This window comes from Lycium ferocissimum, chromosome 8 (assembly GCF_029784015.1).
Source record: "Lycium ferocissimum isolate CSIRO_LF1 chromosome 8, AGI_CSIRO_Lferr_CH_V1, whole genome shotgun sequence".
NCBI lineage: Eukaryota > Viridiplantae > Streptophyta > Magnoliopsida > Solanales > Solanaceae > Lycium > Lycium ferocissimum.
Genome location: NC_081349.1, coordinates 36451584 through 36469343, shown reverse-complemented (window position 1 = coordinate 36469343; position 17760 = coordinate 36451584). Strand labels below are relative to the sequence as shown.

At 35.2% G+C, this 17760-nt stretch overlaps 1 protein-coding gene across 2 annotated transcripts; it reads left to right on the top strand.

The window, feature by feature from the left end:
• Positions 1 to 9381: 9381 nt before the first annotated feature.
• Positions 9382 to 17760, top strand: LOC132068275 (beta-glucuronosyltransferase GlcAT14B-like). Of its 2 annotated transcripts, XM_059461813.1 has the most exons (5): positions 9383 to 9924; positions 10084 to 10211; positions 11706 to 11781; positions 11898 to 12013; positions 17020 to 17760. In XM_059461813.1, exons 1-5 carry the CDS (start codon positions 9485 to 9487, stop codon positions 17541 to 17543), a joined length of 1284 nt encoding a protein of 427 aa, XP_059317796.1. In that variant the 5' UTR covers positions 9383 to 9484; the 3' UTR covers positions 17544 to 17760. The 2 variants fall into 2 exon arrangements, with proteins under 2 accessions (XP_059317797.1, XP_059317796.1); XM_059461814.1 differs by lacking the exons at positions 10084 to 10211; positions 11706 to 11781 and having other exon boundaries at positions 9382 to 9924.

The following is a 17760-nucleotide window of genomic DNA, read 5'->3' as shown; positions in this document are numbered from 1 at the left end:
TAAGTTGGTTGCGACGAGTTAAGAACAAGGCTATTTTTTTTTCCGACTTTGTTAGAATGCATAAGTTGCATATTCATCTTTTATTGGTATGGAGTGTTAAGGGTAAATTTGGAATAAGGAAAATTTGGGGTTAAAAGTGAATTATGGGAAGTTAAGCATTTCATGAAAATTAAGGGCTAGAAGTGAAATTTTGAAAAGTTAATATTTCATGAAAAATTGGCCAAGTGGCCGTGTGATGTAGGTGGGGCATGGCCCACATGGATTAATAAATATGTGGATGAAGATGACAAATTGTATTCATCTTCCACCCCTTAGAATTTTGTAGAACTTTGGAGAACAACAAAGGGGTCATTCGGCCATGGCAAGAAAAATGGATGACCATGAGTTGATCAAGAAAAATTGGTTTCTTCTAGTTTTTCCACTAATTGGAGGGTTCTCTACAACGTGGAGTAGTTGTTGGAGCAGAAAATCGTCCTTGTTGTTCTATGCCATGTATAACTTTAGCCGAGTAGTGAAGTTTAGTGGAAAAGATAAGATTCAATCTTTTAATATATGTCTTTTGGATGATTGTATATGTTGTGGAGTGTGGAAATGAATGAAATTCATGAAATTATGGTGTGTTGTGTGTGGCCGTGTATATGTTGTATGGTGTAGGGGTGAAGAGTTAATTTTACTTAGTATTTGGTTGTGAATTGTTTAAAGAGTTCTTGAATATTGTTTGAATGGTTTCGGATTAGTAATTGAACGTGTGAGCACTAGTGTTAGTTTGATTATATATTGGTTTGTGTGTATGTAGTTGTATCTCTGGACATATTGGAATGTTGTCGAAAAATGTGGAGGAGAATTATTAATGTTCGAATGCGTTTCGAATTGATTGTTGATGTTGTTGGAATGGTTGTTGGTATTGTTGTTGAAGATTTAGTTATAAAGTTGAATTTCGGGGTTGTTGCATTTATAGGGGAAATGCTGCCCAAATTTCTGTAGATAAAATGATGGCTTGGAATTGAATCCTTCAGTGCTTATGACTAATGTTTGATGTCCATCGACATTATTGTAGATCTTGAGAAGCTGAGACTTAAGTTCGGAATAGCTTAGGAAGCGGACGAGGTATGTAAAGCTTACCTTTCCTTCTTTTGGCATGTCTTAGATATGACTAAGCTATGATACGTTACGAGTCTTGGGGCAATTCCATTCCTGTGATCCGAGCATACATATGAGTCTTATTCATTTCTTGATGTTCGCGTTTTAATAAAGTCGGATTATGATCCTTATGTCTTCCGTATGATTGGATTTCAAAAGCTGCATAAAGAGATTTTGTTGAAAAAGATTCTGTAACTACGAACGTCCGTAACTTTCATAAAAGACGAATCGGATTGCTTTGATATGCTCGTAAATGATTCTCTAACGTATGATGACTTTAATTTTCATAGGCGGGCCCGGTGGGATTGACGCTCGTCCGTGGGTCCGCGACTTTCCTTTGTATACTTAACGACTTTTTGAAAGAACTTAATATGACTACCTTTCCGAAAAGAAGTATGATTATATATTTATTTGTTGAGTCCGAAATGATGATTCGTATGCTTATGATTCCGATACGTAACTATGGTTTCGAAGTTCGGTTTGATATGTTTCAGTGATATTCGGAAGAAAAATCGATTTGACTATTTGTTTTGGCTTATAAATGATGGTTCGTTTTGATTAACCTATTGAGTCTTTGAAAATGTTTTGAACCGTATTTAGTTACTTACGATTCTACTCGTGCGTTATCGTTGTTACATTTTTCGCCAAGTCCGGTAGGTTATGTTATCGCGCGCACTATGCTTTATAAAATTATGATATGTCTCTCGCCGAGCCCTTTTGGCTAGAACCGTGTATATATTATGGTGTTATGATGTGTAATAGCACGCCGAGTTTTATTAATAATAATCGTGTATATATCTTTGTGATGAGTTATGAAATATGACGTGATATGAAGTATGATATGATAATCTCTCATGATATATGATATGATATGTGATGACTTGATGATATGATAACTATTTAATTTACCGAGTCCTTTATATAGGGCGGGACACGTTATATGTTATATATATGTATTACGGAATATGATCGGTTGGTTTCGGACGGGTGGTGGGGCAAACCCGATGGTGGGGCAAACCCGGTGGTGGGAAAAAATGATGAGGCAAATTCCACATTGGTTTAGGACGATCTCGCATTGGTTTAGGCGATCCCAGAGAAAGGTTTAGGACAATCCCATTGGTTTAGGCAAATCCCACGTCGGTTAATGTTTCATATGATAAGTTATGATGTTATGATGTGTTACTTAAGCGATTGCGTATGATGGTTATTCGCTTATGTCACTCGGTCCCGATTATGGGCGGATATGATACATGACATTGATATGCATGATTCGTATTTCAAAGAAGTAAGCATTTTGGCATTCGATTATTAAATTTGTCTTATATACCTCGATGTACGATTTGTGTTTGAGTGCCTTTCATATTGGTTATTATGCTCACTTTTTGTACTCCTTACTTCGGTTATGACCTCGTTTTTATGCCATGCTTTACGTACTCGTGATTTATCCCGAATCGACCCCGCTTTCTTCAAAATCAAATTGCGTTTCATGCCGCGAGTATATTATGAGTAGAAGATGTCCATTTGGATTGGCGAGCTCCACTTCACTCCCGAGTCTTTAGCCGAGTCGAGTTGTTTATGTTATGATATCCGGAGTTATGTTAGAGAATGTTAATACCATTGTCGAGTGTATGATATGTCGATTTGTTTTGCAAGCGGCTATATAAGCCGATGTATTGTTGTGCATTATATTACAGATTTCATACGATTGCCGACTTTATTTGATTTGAAAAAGATGAAAAGCATGTTTGTTTTTCGAAAATTTTTCATTATGTACTTATGTCATTTTTAAAACATATGGCCCGGATGATTATGAGTATTACGAAAGTCACGGGTTCGCTCGGATTAAAAGTAAGGGTCGGGTGCCCATCATGCCCTATTAGAAATTGGGGTGTGACAAATTGATATCGATTGATTCGTCAGGGTTTAAGGAACAGTCGTGTGTAGATTTTTATTTTATGGTGTGAGCGCGCCACTTATTTTTTATAAAAAAGGAGGCTACGGGCATCTAGGATGGTTACTCTTAACACATACGAGATCGTGCCATTAAGCCAAGTCATAGGAAATGAGATTTCTTGCGCTAACCTTTGGTTTCGAGCACAGAATGGCATCGATTAGGAAGTGACTAATACATTGGAAGTTACAAAGCACGCGGGTAAGCAAAGGTATGAAAGACATATGTTGGGTAAGGACCAAGTATGATCGAAATGTAAAGTTGAAGATTAAAAGGGAAAGTGAACAAGAAAGTGTAATAGGTGCGGTTTCATCGGGCAAGAGGTATGTTCATTATTTTTAAATCTTGTTGATGTTGGGAGCCAATTATGAAGACATATGTTTGATATGATATGATATGTATATATGTATGTTCAAAGACTTGAGAAATTGTTGGTATTTCTGCGTGCGGGTTTTGAGATAGTAATAAATATATTATTTATTGGCTGCCGAAATTTTCCCGAGAAGATAAAAAGAGAATGAGATATGGGTTTGTAAAACGACTTGAAAGGTCGTGCCGATAAGTAATAGTGAGATTAAGATAAGATACAGATTAAAAGAATTGTGATGTATATGAACGCATTGATAAGACAATACTTGTGAGTTATTAAGGATAAAGTTGATTAAGGGTAAAAAGGTTAAGAAGTGTTGGTTTTGAGATCGAATACGAACGGGACAAGGTGAATATAATGAAGATTGTTGTGAAAATAAGTAAAGCCCGATGAGAAAGTGGCCAAAGCTATGATGTGATCTATAGTTAGAATATAAAGGCAAGTGTGAAACGGAAAAACAAGTTATGGAACGAATAAGGAAGGGTTTGAGTTAAAGATTAAGAGACGACCGAGGTAATGTGCCAGAATGTTACAAGTTGAGTAAAGGGAATTACAAGAAGGAAAAGTTTAAGAGATATATTGGACCTTATTATGTTGTTCGTAAGGTGAGAAGGTTATGTACTAAAGACAAGGCTTTTGTTAGGGTATTGTGGCGGAATAGTAACAGGAAGGAGGTGACTTGAGAAGTTTAAGAGGAAACAAAGAAGAAATATGATTGGTAGGTGAAACGACATCCTATAGTAATAAAGGAACCCCTCGAGATCCTTATAAGACCTTATGCGATTAGTTGAACATTCGAGGACGAATGTTAAAAGAAAGGATGTTATATCCGTATTTTGTGCGTTGGAATATTTTAAGTTGGTTGCGCGAGTTAAGAACAATAAGTTTTTTTTTTCCGACTTTGTTAGAATGCATAAGTTGCATATTAAGAATCTTTTATTGGTATGGAGTGTTAAGGGTAAATTTGGAATAAGAAAATTTGGGGTTAAAAAAGTGAATTATGGGAAGTTAAGCATGTTCATGAAAATTAATATTAATAGAAGTGAAATTTTGGAAAGTTAATATTTTGAAAAATTGGCCAAGTATAATGTGATGTAGGTGGGGCATAGAATATGGATTAATAAATATGTGGATGAAGATGACAAATTGTATTAAAGAACCCCTTAGAATTTTGTAGAACTTTGGAGAGCAAAAGATTATTCGGCCCCGTGTTAAAAAAATGGATGACCGTAGGTTGATCGAAAATTGGTTTTCTTAGTTTTCCCACTAATTGGAGGGTTAACGTGGGTAGTTGTTGGAGCAAGAAAATCGTCCTTTAGAAAAATAGTACAACTTTATATAAGGTAGTGAAGTTTGGTGGAAAAGGTCAGATTCTAAGGATCGCTTTTTTGCGTGTCTGATGGATGAAGAGTATATGTTGTGGAGTGTGGAAATGAATGAAATTCATGGGTTCTGAAATTATGGTGTGTTGTGTGTGAGAATTGTATATGTTGTATGGTGTAGGGGTGAAGAGTTAATTTTACTTAATATTTGGTTGTGAATTGTTTAAAGAGTTCTTGAATATTGTTTGAATGGTTTCGGATTAGTAATTGAACGTGTGAAATTAGTGTTAGTTTGATTATATATTGGTTTGTGTGTATGTAGTTGTATTGGACATAATTGGAATGTTGTCGAAAAATGTGGAGGATAATTATTAATGTTCGAATGCGTTTCGAATTGATTGTTGATGTTGTTGGAATGGTTGTTGGTATTGTTGTTGAAGATTTGGCCGAGTTGAATTCTCGGGGTTGTTGCATTTATAGGGGAAATGCATTAAATTATTTAGATAAAATGATGGTTTTTTGGAATTGAATCCTTCGAGTGCTTATGACTAATGTTTGATGTCCACGAACTTGTTACACAAGGATTTTGACAAGAGACTTAAGTTGAATAGCTTAGGAAGGTTTTATGGATGTAATAACGTTACATTATCCTTACTTGGCGTAGGAGTCTTAGATCGCATTTGATGCGATGTGGTTAATACGTTACGAGTCTTGGGGCAATTCCATTCACTGTGATCCGAGCATACATTTATGGTCTTATTCATTTCTTGATGTTCAAAGTTTTAATAAAGTCGGATTATGATCCTTATGTCTTCGTATGATTGGATTTATGGCGTAAAGAGATTTTGTTGAAAAAGATTAGTGAATACGAACGTCGTAACTTTCATAAACGAGCCGGATTGCTTTGATATGCTCGTAAATGATTCTCTAACGTATGATGACTTTAATTTTCATAGGCGGGCCGGGTGGGGTTGACGCTCGTCCGTGGGTCCGCGACTTTTCTTTGTATAGTGCTTAACGACTTTTTGAAAAGAACTTAATATGACTAAATGATTATATATTTATTTGTTGAGTACGACAATGATGATTCGTATGCTTATGATTAGATACGTAACTATGGTTTACGGAGAAAGTTCGGTTTGATATGTTCCCAGTGATATTCGGAAGAAAATCGAGTTGTTCGATCTTTATTTTGGCTTATAAATGATTCGTTTTGATTAACCTAAAAGTCTTTGAAAATGTTTTGACCTACAATCTTATTTGGTTACTCACGATTCTTCGTGCAATTTGTTGTTACGTTTTCGCGAGTCCAAGGGCGGTTATGTTATCGTGCGCACTATGCTTTATTCGGAGTATGATGTGTCGGTTCCGACCCATTTTCCGGGAACGGTGTATATATTATGGTGTTATGATGTGTACGATACGCTTATTTTTATGATAATATGGTACTTTGTTGTATATATGCTGTGATGAGTTATGAAATATGACGTGATATGAAGTATGATATGATCTCGTGATATATGATATGATATGTGATGACTTGATGATATGGCGATTAGTTCTGGCGAGTCCCTCGGCTTGGAGGGCGGGACACGTTATATGTTATATATATGTATTATCGGAATATGATCGGTTGGTTTTAGACCGGTGGTGGGGCAAACCCGGTGGTGGGGCAAACCGATGGTACAAACCCGATGATGAGGCAAATTGACATTATTTAGGCTCGATCTTATTTGAAGATAATGCAACGTTTGGTTTAGCGAGGATTCATGGTTTAGGCAAAGCACATTGGTTTAGGCAAATGTTCGGTTAATGTCGGCTCCAAAATGATAAGTTATGATGTTATGATGTGTTACGGATAATATGATGGTTATTCGCTTATGTCACTCGTCAATTCTCTTATAAATAGTGCAGAGATATGATACTGACATTGATATCATGATTCGTATTTCTTAGTAAGTTAATTTGGCATTCTATATTTTTTAAGGTTTTGTACACCTACGATGTTTTTTTTGTGTTAAAATAAAGGCAAAAGTCATAGGTATTCCCAGGATTATGCTCACTTTTTTTCCTCACCAGAATTTTTTTACTTCGGTTTTTGACCTCGTTTTACGTATGCCATATTTACGTACTCTAATATTCCCGTACATTTGTACCCCCTTTCTTGATTATTTACTATCGCGCGGTATATACGTGATGAGTAGAAGATGTTCTTTTGGATTGGCGACTTTTCCTAGAGAGATTTCTTTTTCATTTCATGTTATGATATACGGAGTTATGTTAGAGACTTTGCTCGATGTCGAGTGTATGATATGTCAAACACACCATTTGTTTTGCGAGCGGCTATATAAGCGTTGTATTGTTGTGCGTTATATTACGATTTCAAACGATTGGACTTTATTTGATTTGAAAAAGTTGAAAAGCTGTTTGTTTTCGAAAATTTGTACCTATTAATACTTATGTCGTATGTAATGTTATGAGTATTACGAAAGTCGGCGGGTTTTAATATACATATTTTTTTTTCATCTTCGGAAATTAGGGTGTGACAATCATTTTCTTTTTTTTCTTCCTTTCTTTCATACTAGTAATCGCAGTATTATTTTTGTAGTGTCTTGTCTTTCGATTTCTGTTACTAGATGTTATTTCTTATATTTCGATTGTCGTATTATTTTGTGATAGCTACAGCTCCTTTTTTTAGATTGTTTTATCATACTTTTTGTATTATTTAGCCATGACTTTTCATAAGGTTCGCGTATCCTCTATCCTTTCTAGATTTCACTCGATTGTTGTAAGATCATTTTCTTCAATTAAATTATAAAGAGCTATAATCGCTAGTTTCCTTGCAAAAGTTATACCTTGTTTGACCAAGTTTATTTTTCCTCAAAAGTATTTATTTTTTCAATAAGTGCTTATTTAAATTGAAGTGTTTGACCAAGCTTTTGAGAGAAAATAAGTGTTTTCGGGAATGGAAAGAAGTAGGGGTTTTTCAAAAGCCTAAAAAAAACGGTATTTTGCACAAAAGTATTTTTGAAAAAAATACACATAGAAATACTTTTTAAAAGCTTAGTCAAACACTAAACGCCATTTGCTGCTCAAAAGTATTGTTTAAATTAATTGGTCAAATACAAACTGCTTTTTGTCAAAAATACTTTTAAAAAAAATACTTATTAAAATAAACGCAAAAATCTTAGATAAATTTACTAAAACATACACATACAAAAATTTTTCATTTTTTTGATACCTATGCCACTTCGAATTTGTACCTATTGAATACTTTTTACTGATGTGGCAATGTGTGTGTAATATACATGAAAGATTTTTTTTTTTTTTGGCTCATCTTCTTCATTTTTTCACCCAGCCATCATCCATCACCAATGGCTGCCATTGCCGCCGCTGCTCGTTGCTGTAAAACACACCAATCACACTTTTTAACTCAGTCTAATGCCGTTGATGTCTCCCACTAAATTCAAATAAGAAACTTTGGATTCGGGTGTCAAAAATATTTCCGATGAAACTGCATTTTTATGCCCAAATTGGTTCTGTCCGAATATGTTAATATATCTATGTAATCTAATAATAATAGATCACCAAAGTTGAAAGGATCAAAACAAAACAAAAGAACTGCGGGGACGGCACTTCTGCGGCGGGGGAAGGGTTTGGTTTGTGTGTAGGGGCTTTTTTCAAGAATATGTTTTTTATTTTTTGTATTAAATTATATTTTTTAATTAGTTAAATATATTTTAAATAGTTTTTTCTCTTCTTATAATTAATTTTTTAATAATATTTTTGACCCAAATGCCACACGTCATTATTTAATTCGTCACATTGCCATGTTATCCGCGAGTGTAGCACACACATTTTATACTTTTGGATGATTATCAAAAAAGTATTCAATAGGTACAAATTTAAAGTGGCTTAAGTATCAATATAAACAAAGCCAATTTAAATGGACAAGTTTATGCGAAAATTTAGAGAGCTATATATGACTTTTGCCTAAAATAAACTAATTTTAAAATTTTGGCCAACCACCCTATTAGTATTTTTCCCTTACCTTTTCTTTGGGTAGCACCGTTCTAAAGATTCTTGTATACGTGCCATCATTAACTAAAAACTGAAATACCAACATGGATCAGCCTGTACTGACTACTGAGAAACAGGGGGAAAAGCTCAAAAATACCCCTCTATTTTGAGAAAAGAGTTAAAAATATCTCCCATTATAAATTTGAATAAAAAATATCCAACCGTCATTAAAGTTTTTAAAAGCACTCCTATCTTAACAAAATTTTCAAAATAACTCGATTTTATTTTTAAACTCGCTCCATTCAAATCCGATTCAACCAAATAAAAAAATCATATGGGTCCGCTCCTTGCCTGGTTACTCCAAATGTAGGACTTGGAACAAGTTGGTCTTATATGTGTTTTTTTTGTAGTTGAATCGAGTTTAAATATGAAATTAGGTTATTTTAGGGGATTTGTAAATTTCTATTAAGATTCCATTTAAAAAATTTAACGAAGAAAAAAATATTTTTTATTTAAATTTATAACGAAATATATTTTTAGGTCTTTTCATTTTTCAAAATAGAGTGCCAGTTTTGACCCCTTTCCCAACAAACAAACAAACAAACAAACCAATGAAACAAAGAATCTAAAGTACACAAACAAAAAACACTTGCCACATTTCCACCATCACCAGGCAACAAAATGCACTTTCAACCACCAACAACCACCACTTCCGCCACCACAACTACCAACAACAACAACACTTGCCGCATCACTTTTTCAACACCATTTATCCTCCTTACAACCATCATATTCTCACTTCTCCTTATACTTTCCCTTTCCTTTTCCTCCCCCACCCCTCCCCCACCCCACCCCCACCCTTCCCTTTTCCCCACTTTCCACAACTACCCAAATGACCAAAATACCCCTTCCATCGCTTACCTCATTTCTGGATCCTCAAAGGACTCTTCAAGAATACTCCGTTTACTCTTCTCCATTTACCATCCAAGAAATCAGTATTTAATTCATCTTGATAGAAAAGCTACTCCAAGAGAACGTGATGATCTGGCGCGTGCTGTACAATCTGTGCCTGTTTTTAAGGCTGCCCAAAATGTTAATGTTGTCGGAAAAGCGGATTTCAGGTAGATTTTTTGTTGTTTTTACTCCTTCCGTTTCAAAATGTTTGTCTGGTTTTTGACTTACACGAAGTTTAAGAAAGTAAAAGAAAGACTTTTGAATATTGTTGTCTTTAAATTAAAGATGTGTGGAATGTTAATGTTGTCTGGAAAAGTGGATTTCAGGTATTCAATTGGGAGTTCTGGATTGTCTGCCACACTACATGGTGCTTCTATTCTTTTGAGGATTTCGAGTTCTTGGGATTGGTTTGTTAATCTATCGGCTGATGATTATCCACTTGTTACCCAAGATGGTAAGAAAATGAAAATATTAATCTTTCTGTTTTAATTTGTCTGTTTTAGTTTGACTGTGCACGGAGTATAGGAAAGTAAAGATATTTATAATTTATTGTAATGCCCTTTAATCTTGTGGTGTATGGTAGAGCTAAAGAGTTGTTAAATTAGGAAAGAGACATTCTTTTTGGAATAGATTAAAAAGGAAATTAAAGACAAACAAATTGAAATGAAGGGAGTAGTTTTTATTTGTGTTTTCGAATTTCGCTTTTTGAGTGTCAAAATCCATGTTTTGTAAGTTTAGGATCTCAATTAAGATCTTAGTAAGATTGGTTACGCGAGAAGTCCAAAAACTATGTGAAGGTGAGGTATCTTTAAAATGACTTTGGTGGACATAATTATTCGGTACTCGTGCCTGTGCTGGTGTGAGAGAGCAAGTTAACTTGTGGAATTAGTCGAGGTGTCCGCAAACCGGCCCGAACATTGCGGTTATCACAAAGAGTTATCTTTAAAATGATACTAGGTGGACATAGTTACTCGGTACTTGTGCTAGTGAGAGGTAGCAGTTACCTCGTGGAGGTGGAGCTAGTCGAGGTGTTCTCAAACTGGCTCGAATATCGCAGTTATCAAAAAAAGTTATCTTTAAAATGACTAGGTGGACATAGTTACCCGAGATTGGCCGTGAGAGGTAGCGATTGTGTGTGTGTCTGAGAGAGAGAGAGAGAGAGAGAGAGAGAGAGAGAGAGAGAGAGAGAGAGAGAGTTGTTGTCCGCAAGCCGGTCGAACACCATGGTTATCAAAAGAAAAAGTTATCTTTAAAATGACCATTGATCACCTTTATTGAAGGGATTATTATCAAAGTGCACTTGATGCAAGTTGTTTCTTGGAGAAGCTTGTTAAAAATTGTAGAAGAAGTTCATTTGATATTGGTAATTTTTTTTTTTTTTTTTAAATAACTGTGGTGTCCAGGCAAACTTGCCCGCACCTCGACTAATTCCATGAGGTACTTGCCACCTCCCACCAGCAACAGGTACCAAGTAACTCTGACTTCCAACAACAGGTACCAGGTAACTCTGACTTCCAAGGTTAGGACAGATGGGAAGAAATCATGTAGTGTTTTTATCTTCCAATGGGATTGAACCTGACACCTCATGGTTCTTAATCCACTTCATTGACCACTAGGCCACACCCTTGGGTGCATTGGTAACTTCTTTATAAATAGAAATGTCTTGGCTGAAAATGTTCATTGGCATTTGGGTTGGCTTATGTTAGATTTTAGATCAACGAAGTCGTGTAGTTGAAATGATATCTCCTTATACCAAGCTATCTCTTTGGCGATGAGTGATAACTGATATTTGCAAATTCTTGTCATTCAACTGTGCCATTGGTATGTTTGGATTGAGTGCGACTCGCACTACATAATCAATAAATCATTTCATTGAACTCATTTCTCCATATACCTCGCTTTCTCTTTGGTGATGAGTCACGTGGTGCAAATTCTTCTTGATTTTCAGATCTTCTACACATTTTATCATATCTACCCAAGGATCTTAATTTTGTCAACCACTCGAGCTACATTGGTTGGAGAGAGTATGATCATATCCTTCTCATGTTATATGTTTCCTTATGTACTACTAAAGTATATGAAAACATGGATAGTATGTGCTTCTAGAGTTTAATAATATTGCTATTTTGTATTGGTGTAGGTCAAAGAAATTGAAACCAATAGTTGTGGATCCAGGGCTCTATCTTGCAGAGGAAAGTGAAGTATATTATGCCACTCAAAAACGGGAACTGCCAGATGCTTATCGATTATTCACAGGTGAGGATGCTGGCTATCGTTTTATCTGCATTAATAGGTATTGCATGTGTGAATAATGCTTGTGCTCTTTTGGACTTGGAAAAGGCTTATGATCATGTCAGCTGAGAACAAGTAACCTTTTTTAAAGAGAAGAGGTTACTTGATTCCATTCCTTTATCAGTCTTATAACATTCTAACGTAAGGAAAGCTAGCTGTCTTTCTCCGGAATGTTTGCTGTCATGTATCAGGCAGTGAACACTTCTGCGTTTCTCTCCATCCAAAATCACCAAGTCTTCTCCAATGAAATGAACAGGTAGATAGCAGAATCCTCATAGAGCTATAACTTTAGAACTATTTGAGCAAAAGAAAAGGGCATAAAATAGGGCTTTTTCATTTTTCAACCATCGGCCGAAATTAATTACGGGCGATAGCCAAAATATTCAAAACCTATACACTGCTTATGTATATTATATGTATATTTATACTTAATATACAAACCTATACACTGCTTATGTATATTATATGTATATTTATACTTAATTTACAAACCTATACATATGCTGGCTATTATTTTTTAAGCGGTCCAAAAATGTTATTATCCCCATAAAATATCCCTAAACCTCCAGGAACTTTCTCCATAACTTCATGCAGAAATGCAATGCAAAAGTAGGAGGATTTGACTCTGCCACTTTTCCTATAATATCGAAATTAGGTTTAACTTTGGATTCAGCAACTTCTGTACTCTATGGATCTGCAAAAATCATTCATGTTAAATAGCACGGGTCTATCATTTAAGTCTTTACAGTTTTTAGTGGAGCCGTAGTTTTCTGGATAGGAGAATAAGGGAAAGGGCGTAGGAACTGTTTAGAATTGCTATTTTACTTTGGAACAATTTCTTGGAAGTTCTGGAGGTATTATTGATACTTTAAAACAAGGAAACATGTGTGGGTGGTGTGTTTTACATAGACAACTCCCTTAACTTGTCTGAATTTTTCACCTGGACACCTTATCTAAGGGTTTAACCTATTGAACACCTGATGTTAGCTAAAAAGAACGTATTAGACACAAGCTGCTGACATGGGCCGTGTGCGTGTTTCACACCTCCTTTGAGAGCATGAAAAGACATGTTTTCGTTTTTTACCCTTTTTTAGCCACCACCTCTATTAGGGGGTGGACGTCGTTCGGTTTTATAAAAGTTTGGTTTTTTTGATATTTTGGTTTGTCATTTTAGAAACCAAAACTGAAACATAGTATTAACTTCAGTTTGGTTCGATGTTTTTCATGTTCAGTTAGTTTTTTTTTGGGTTTTGGGCCTGTCAGATTGGGCTTCTTTTGCAGGCCAAAAAAGAGTGTAAATTATTTGTTCGCAAAATTTGGTTGTTTATTTTGCTCTTTTTAGCACCTCTACCAGATTTCCATAATCTTTTCTAGATATTCACATGTTTAGAGTTGATTTTTTTATGAAGAATATTTACTTGCATTTAACTTTAAGGTGCCGTTTGGCCATAAAAATTATTCACTTTTTTCCGGAAATTTTTTTCACTTTTTTTACTTTTGGGCGTTTGGCCATAAATATTCAGAATACAACTTGAAGTTGTATTCCGGAATACAAAACAAGAAAAACTTGGCTTTCAAATTTTTTTCACTTTTTATAACTACATTTCACTAAAAACTACAATTTCAAAAACTATGGGGGCGTTTGACCATAAATATTCGGAATACAACTTGAAGTTGTATTCCGGAATACCAAAAACAAGAAAAACTTGTTTTTCAATTTTTTTTCACTTTTTACAACTACATTTCACCAAAAACTACAATTTCAAAAACTATGGCCAAACACAACTCCAACTCCAACTTCAAAAATTCCAAAAAAAAAAGTGAATATGTTTTTGGTATTTATGGCCAAACACCTACTAAAATGATGTCCCATTAAAATTGAAGGTGCTTTTTGATTCAACTTGGACTAATTGACCTGCTTAAGCCTGATATTGTTGCAGAACTTTCTGTGAATTCTTAAAAATATAAGAGCATTAAAATTATATCCACTATGTAGCTTTGTATCATGACCATCTTCCTCTCTGAATGTTACCTTCCAATTCTTTATAGGAATTTTCACCCTGTTAAACCTGGTGAACAAAAGATCTGCTATTTTAATTATATTACGAAATTTAATTATAAATCTTCACCCTGTTACAATGATATTGATGTACGCGAAAACCATGCAGAGAGAACTTACAGTTTCTATGTTAAGGTATGGATATATAATATAAGCTCAATACTCAATGACGGAAGAAGACAATCAGATTTGAACGAATTAGTTTGAAAATGGAAGAAAAACGAGGACAACCTGAACTCTTTTTTAATTTTAGTTTTAGAGGATGGAAGAAAAACACGAGAAATAAGCAAAAAGAAAACAAGAGAAAATGATAGAAAAAGGAGACAAGAAATACCTATAAAAAAAAGGGAGACAAAAAACACTGGAAGTCCATATAACTTACTAATCGGAACTGAACGGGTTAGAAAGATAAGAAGGCAATTAGTTTGAAGCAAGGAGAACGATCTGCACTAGGTTTTCAGATCCATAATCCATTCATTTATCAATCTTATAACATTAAGAAGCAAGGAGAACCATCTTTCTCCATATGATTTCCCCTTACATATCAGTCTCTAAATGCTTTTTAGTTTCTCTCCGGCCAAAATCGCCTAAAGGTCTCTAATGAAGCAAATGCAGTTTAGAATCCTCATAGAGCCATAACCATAGTTGAAGTATTTGATTAGATGAAGCAGGCATAAAAATCCCTAAACCTCTAGGAAGCATCTCCACAACCTGATGCAGAAATGCAATGCATATTTAGGTGACCTTGATTCTTTCCTCTTTACCTACGTATATAGAAGACTAGTTTTACTTTGAATTTATTAACTTATTCATTCTACGGATTTTGAGATTACTGGGTTCTGGATAAATTACTTATACATATTAAATGAATTTTTAAACACAAATATAGGGTCTAGGCCAAAGCTAATGTGTTCAACCGAATCCTCAAGCGGAACTGCAGTTCCACTCCTGTTCATGTTAAGTGTTCCAAGAGTCTGTGACTAAAGTCTTTACCATGTAAAACTGATGATTTTCAGTTGAACCCTATTTTTGGGATGACTGAATGAGGGAAAGGGTGTATAGGGATCGGCTTGAAATGCATTTTGTTTTATATCTACTTTGAAACATTTTCTTCGAAACATGCATGCATCGTGTGATAATAAAATGATTACTAGGGGGAGTAATTTAGTAAAAACGCTCGTGGCCTGATCTTTCAGTGAAATAGTGAAAACTTACATAATAAGTTAGCACAACTTAGTTTATCAAGTATCAGAACTATAGCGATTTTGCATTTTAAAGGAGGAACAAGCTACTCTTACCTTGTCAATTTTTTTTTTTATAGGAATCTAAATACTTATTCCAATTGTAATTGCATTAATTTGTTTGACCAGCTGATGTAATGACCAAATGATGAATATAGAGACTAATTAGAAAATGATACTGCATATGACAGACCACAGTTCCTCTAATTTCTCTTTTCTAGTTTTTTTCTTGCTCAGGAAAAAATACAAATATTATCAATAGATCCAAACCATTAATCTATTTCCTTGCTCCATCGCTTCACTTCATCGCACATTCAACCCTTCATCCTTTTCTCCCATTCCAGTTGGCATTTTTTTTTTTGGGGGGGTCATTTGAAATCCAAAGCTATTTCAACAATCACACCATCCTCACTAATTTCAATTGGGAAGTTTTTTTTTTTTTAAAATAAAAAAAATAAAAAAATTACAACTAGCAAGTTAGCATCATCCGTTACTATCAGTTGAAAGATAATGAAATCAATCTTGAAGAAATATCTAACTCCCTACAGCTGTAAACTTGAAGCTTGTGCCTCAACTTCTTTCTCTACCATTTCAATTTGTCCAGCCTTCCCATCTCTGCAGTTTATTGTCCGGGAGGAGGGCGGATAAGTGAAATCTTTTTCTTTCCAGAGCTAATGGGTTTTTAACTTCCATGAATATTGAATATGAAGTCTTGCTTTTCATCTCTACGATGAGGTTGAACATAATTGACGTGATCGATATGCTTTGAAATGTTTTGATGACTGTGTTCATGGTTTCGACTAGTGGAGATTCATTCTCGTACTTTATTACTAAACGCCATCGCTTAAAATGATGACGATGCAAAGAAAGGGGTTATCACTTCAGGTTTGAAACCATGAGCTTTGGAAAAGTGTGCGCTTCAAAAAGTGACGTGCAAAGTAATCCCAAATAGAAGCGGTTGGGGTCTTTGAATCTAAAACTTGAGCAGTTGGATTAATTATTGTTTATTTGATGCTGAAATTAGTTATTCGGATTGCAATTTGCTTATTATAGTACTAATTTCATATATTTTTGGTAATTTTCAAGTTTTCTTAAATTGAGCGCTTCACTTCACGTTTTTCATTTCAAGCGCTGCGGACCTTGTATACTTTTTTGCATTTTTCCTTTTTTGGAAACATTTTCGAGAGAGAGGTGGTAGGTGTGCCCGGTTATTTGGTATTAGCTACCTTTGTTTAAAAACTTGTATCAGCATCTCTAAGTGAGATGTTCATCTTTGGGGGCGGGAGGGGGGGGTGTATGTCTGTGTGGCAGGGGGTTTAAGCGTGCATTCTTATGAAAATAATTCTTTTTGTTTTTGAAGGCTTAATTTTGTTAGAAAACAGAAGCATCATCATCAATTTGTTTTTGACTGCCCCCTTTTGAGCAATGGGTTTCCCAAACATCCTGATACTTCTTTTATAGTCGTTTTTGCATTGCCAAGACTCTCTCATAAATAATACTTTTTTTCTTTTTTTTTTTCTTTTCACGAGATCTTCTGTCTCTATCTTCCTATTTATGTCGTATTAATGTCTAAAAACCTTGTAAAACAGGACATTTATAACCAGCCAATCTGTTATAACATGTTCTGCATGAGTTTCATACTACTGCCGACTAACTTGTTCTTACTGCAGGGTCATCATCTGCTATTTTGAGTCGGAAGTTTACCGAGTTCTGCATCTTAGGCTCGGATAACCTCCCTAGAACTCTGCTAATGTACTTGTCAAACTCACCATCCTCGGAATCCGTTTATTTCCCGACCATTTTGTGCAATTCGCGAAAATTCAATGCGACGACAATCAACCACAACATGCAGTATGCTTCTTTTAACTCCAGATCACAAGCTCGCCGGCTCAACTCAAGTGACTTCAATGACCTGGTGATGAGTGGAGCAGCATTTGCCTCGCCATTTAAGGCAGACGATCCGGTTCTTGATAAGATCGACCATGAACTTCTCCACCGCAATCGTGACGAACCAGTGCCAGGTGGATGGTGTTTAGGTGACACCGAAACTAACAAATGTTCCGTTTGGGGAGACGCTGAAATCATAAGACCAGGTTCAGGAGCAAAGAGGCTTGAAAAACATTTTCTTGAGCTTTTCACTAATGGATCATATTTGTCTGATCAATGTCAATATGAGAAGAGCTCCTCCAGATGATAACATAGCAAAATAGACAGAAGATATGACACGATTGAGCTACTCGTCGAACCACTTGAAATCTGTAATTTTAATGTAAGCTAGTCAATTCTTTCATTGGAAGCCTATTGTTGTACGTCTTTTTGAGAGTAAAATTTATATATTGAATTGGGCAAGCCCTGTTGTGGAATCATCTCCCGCGAATCCTTACACCTTAATGAAATCGTTTACATTGCAA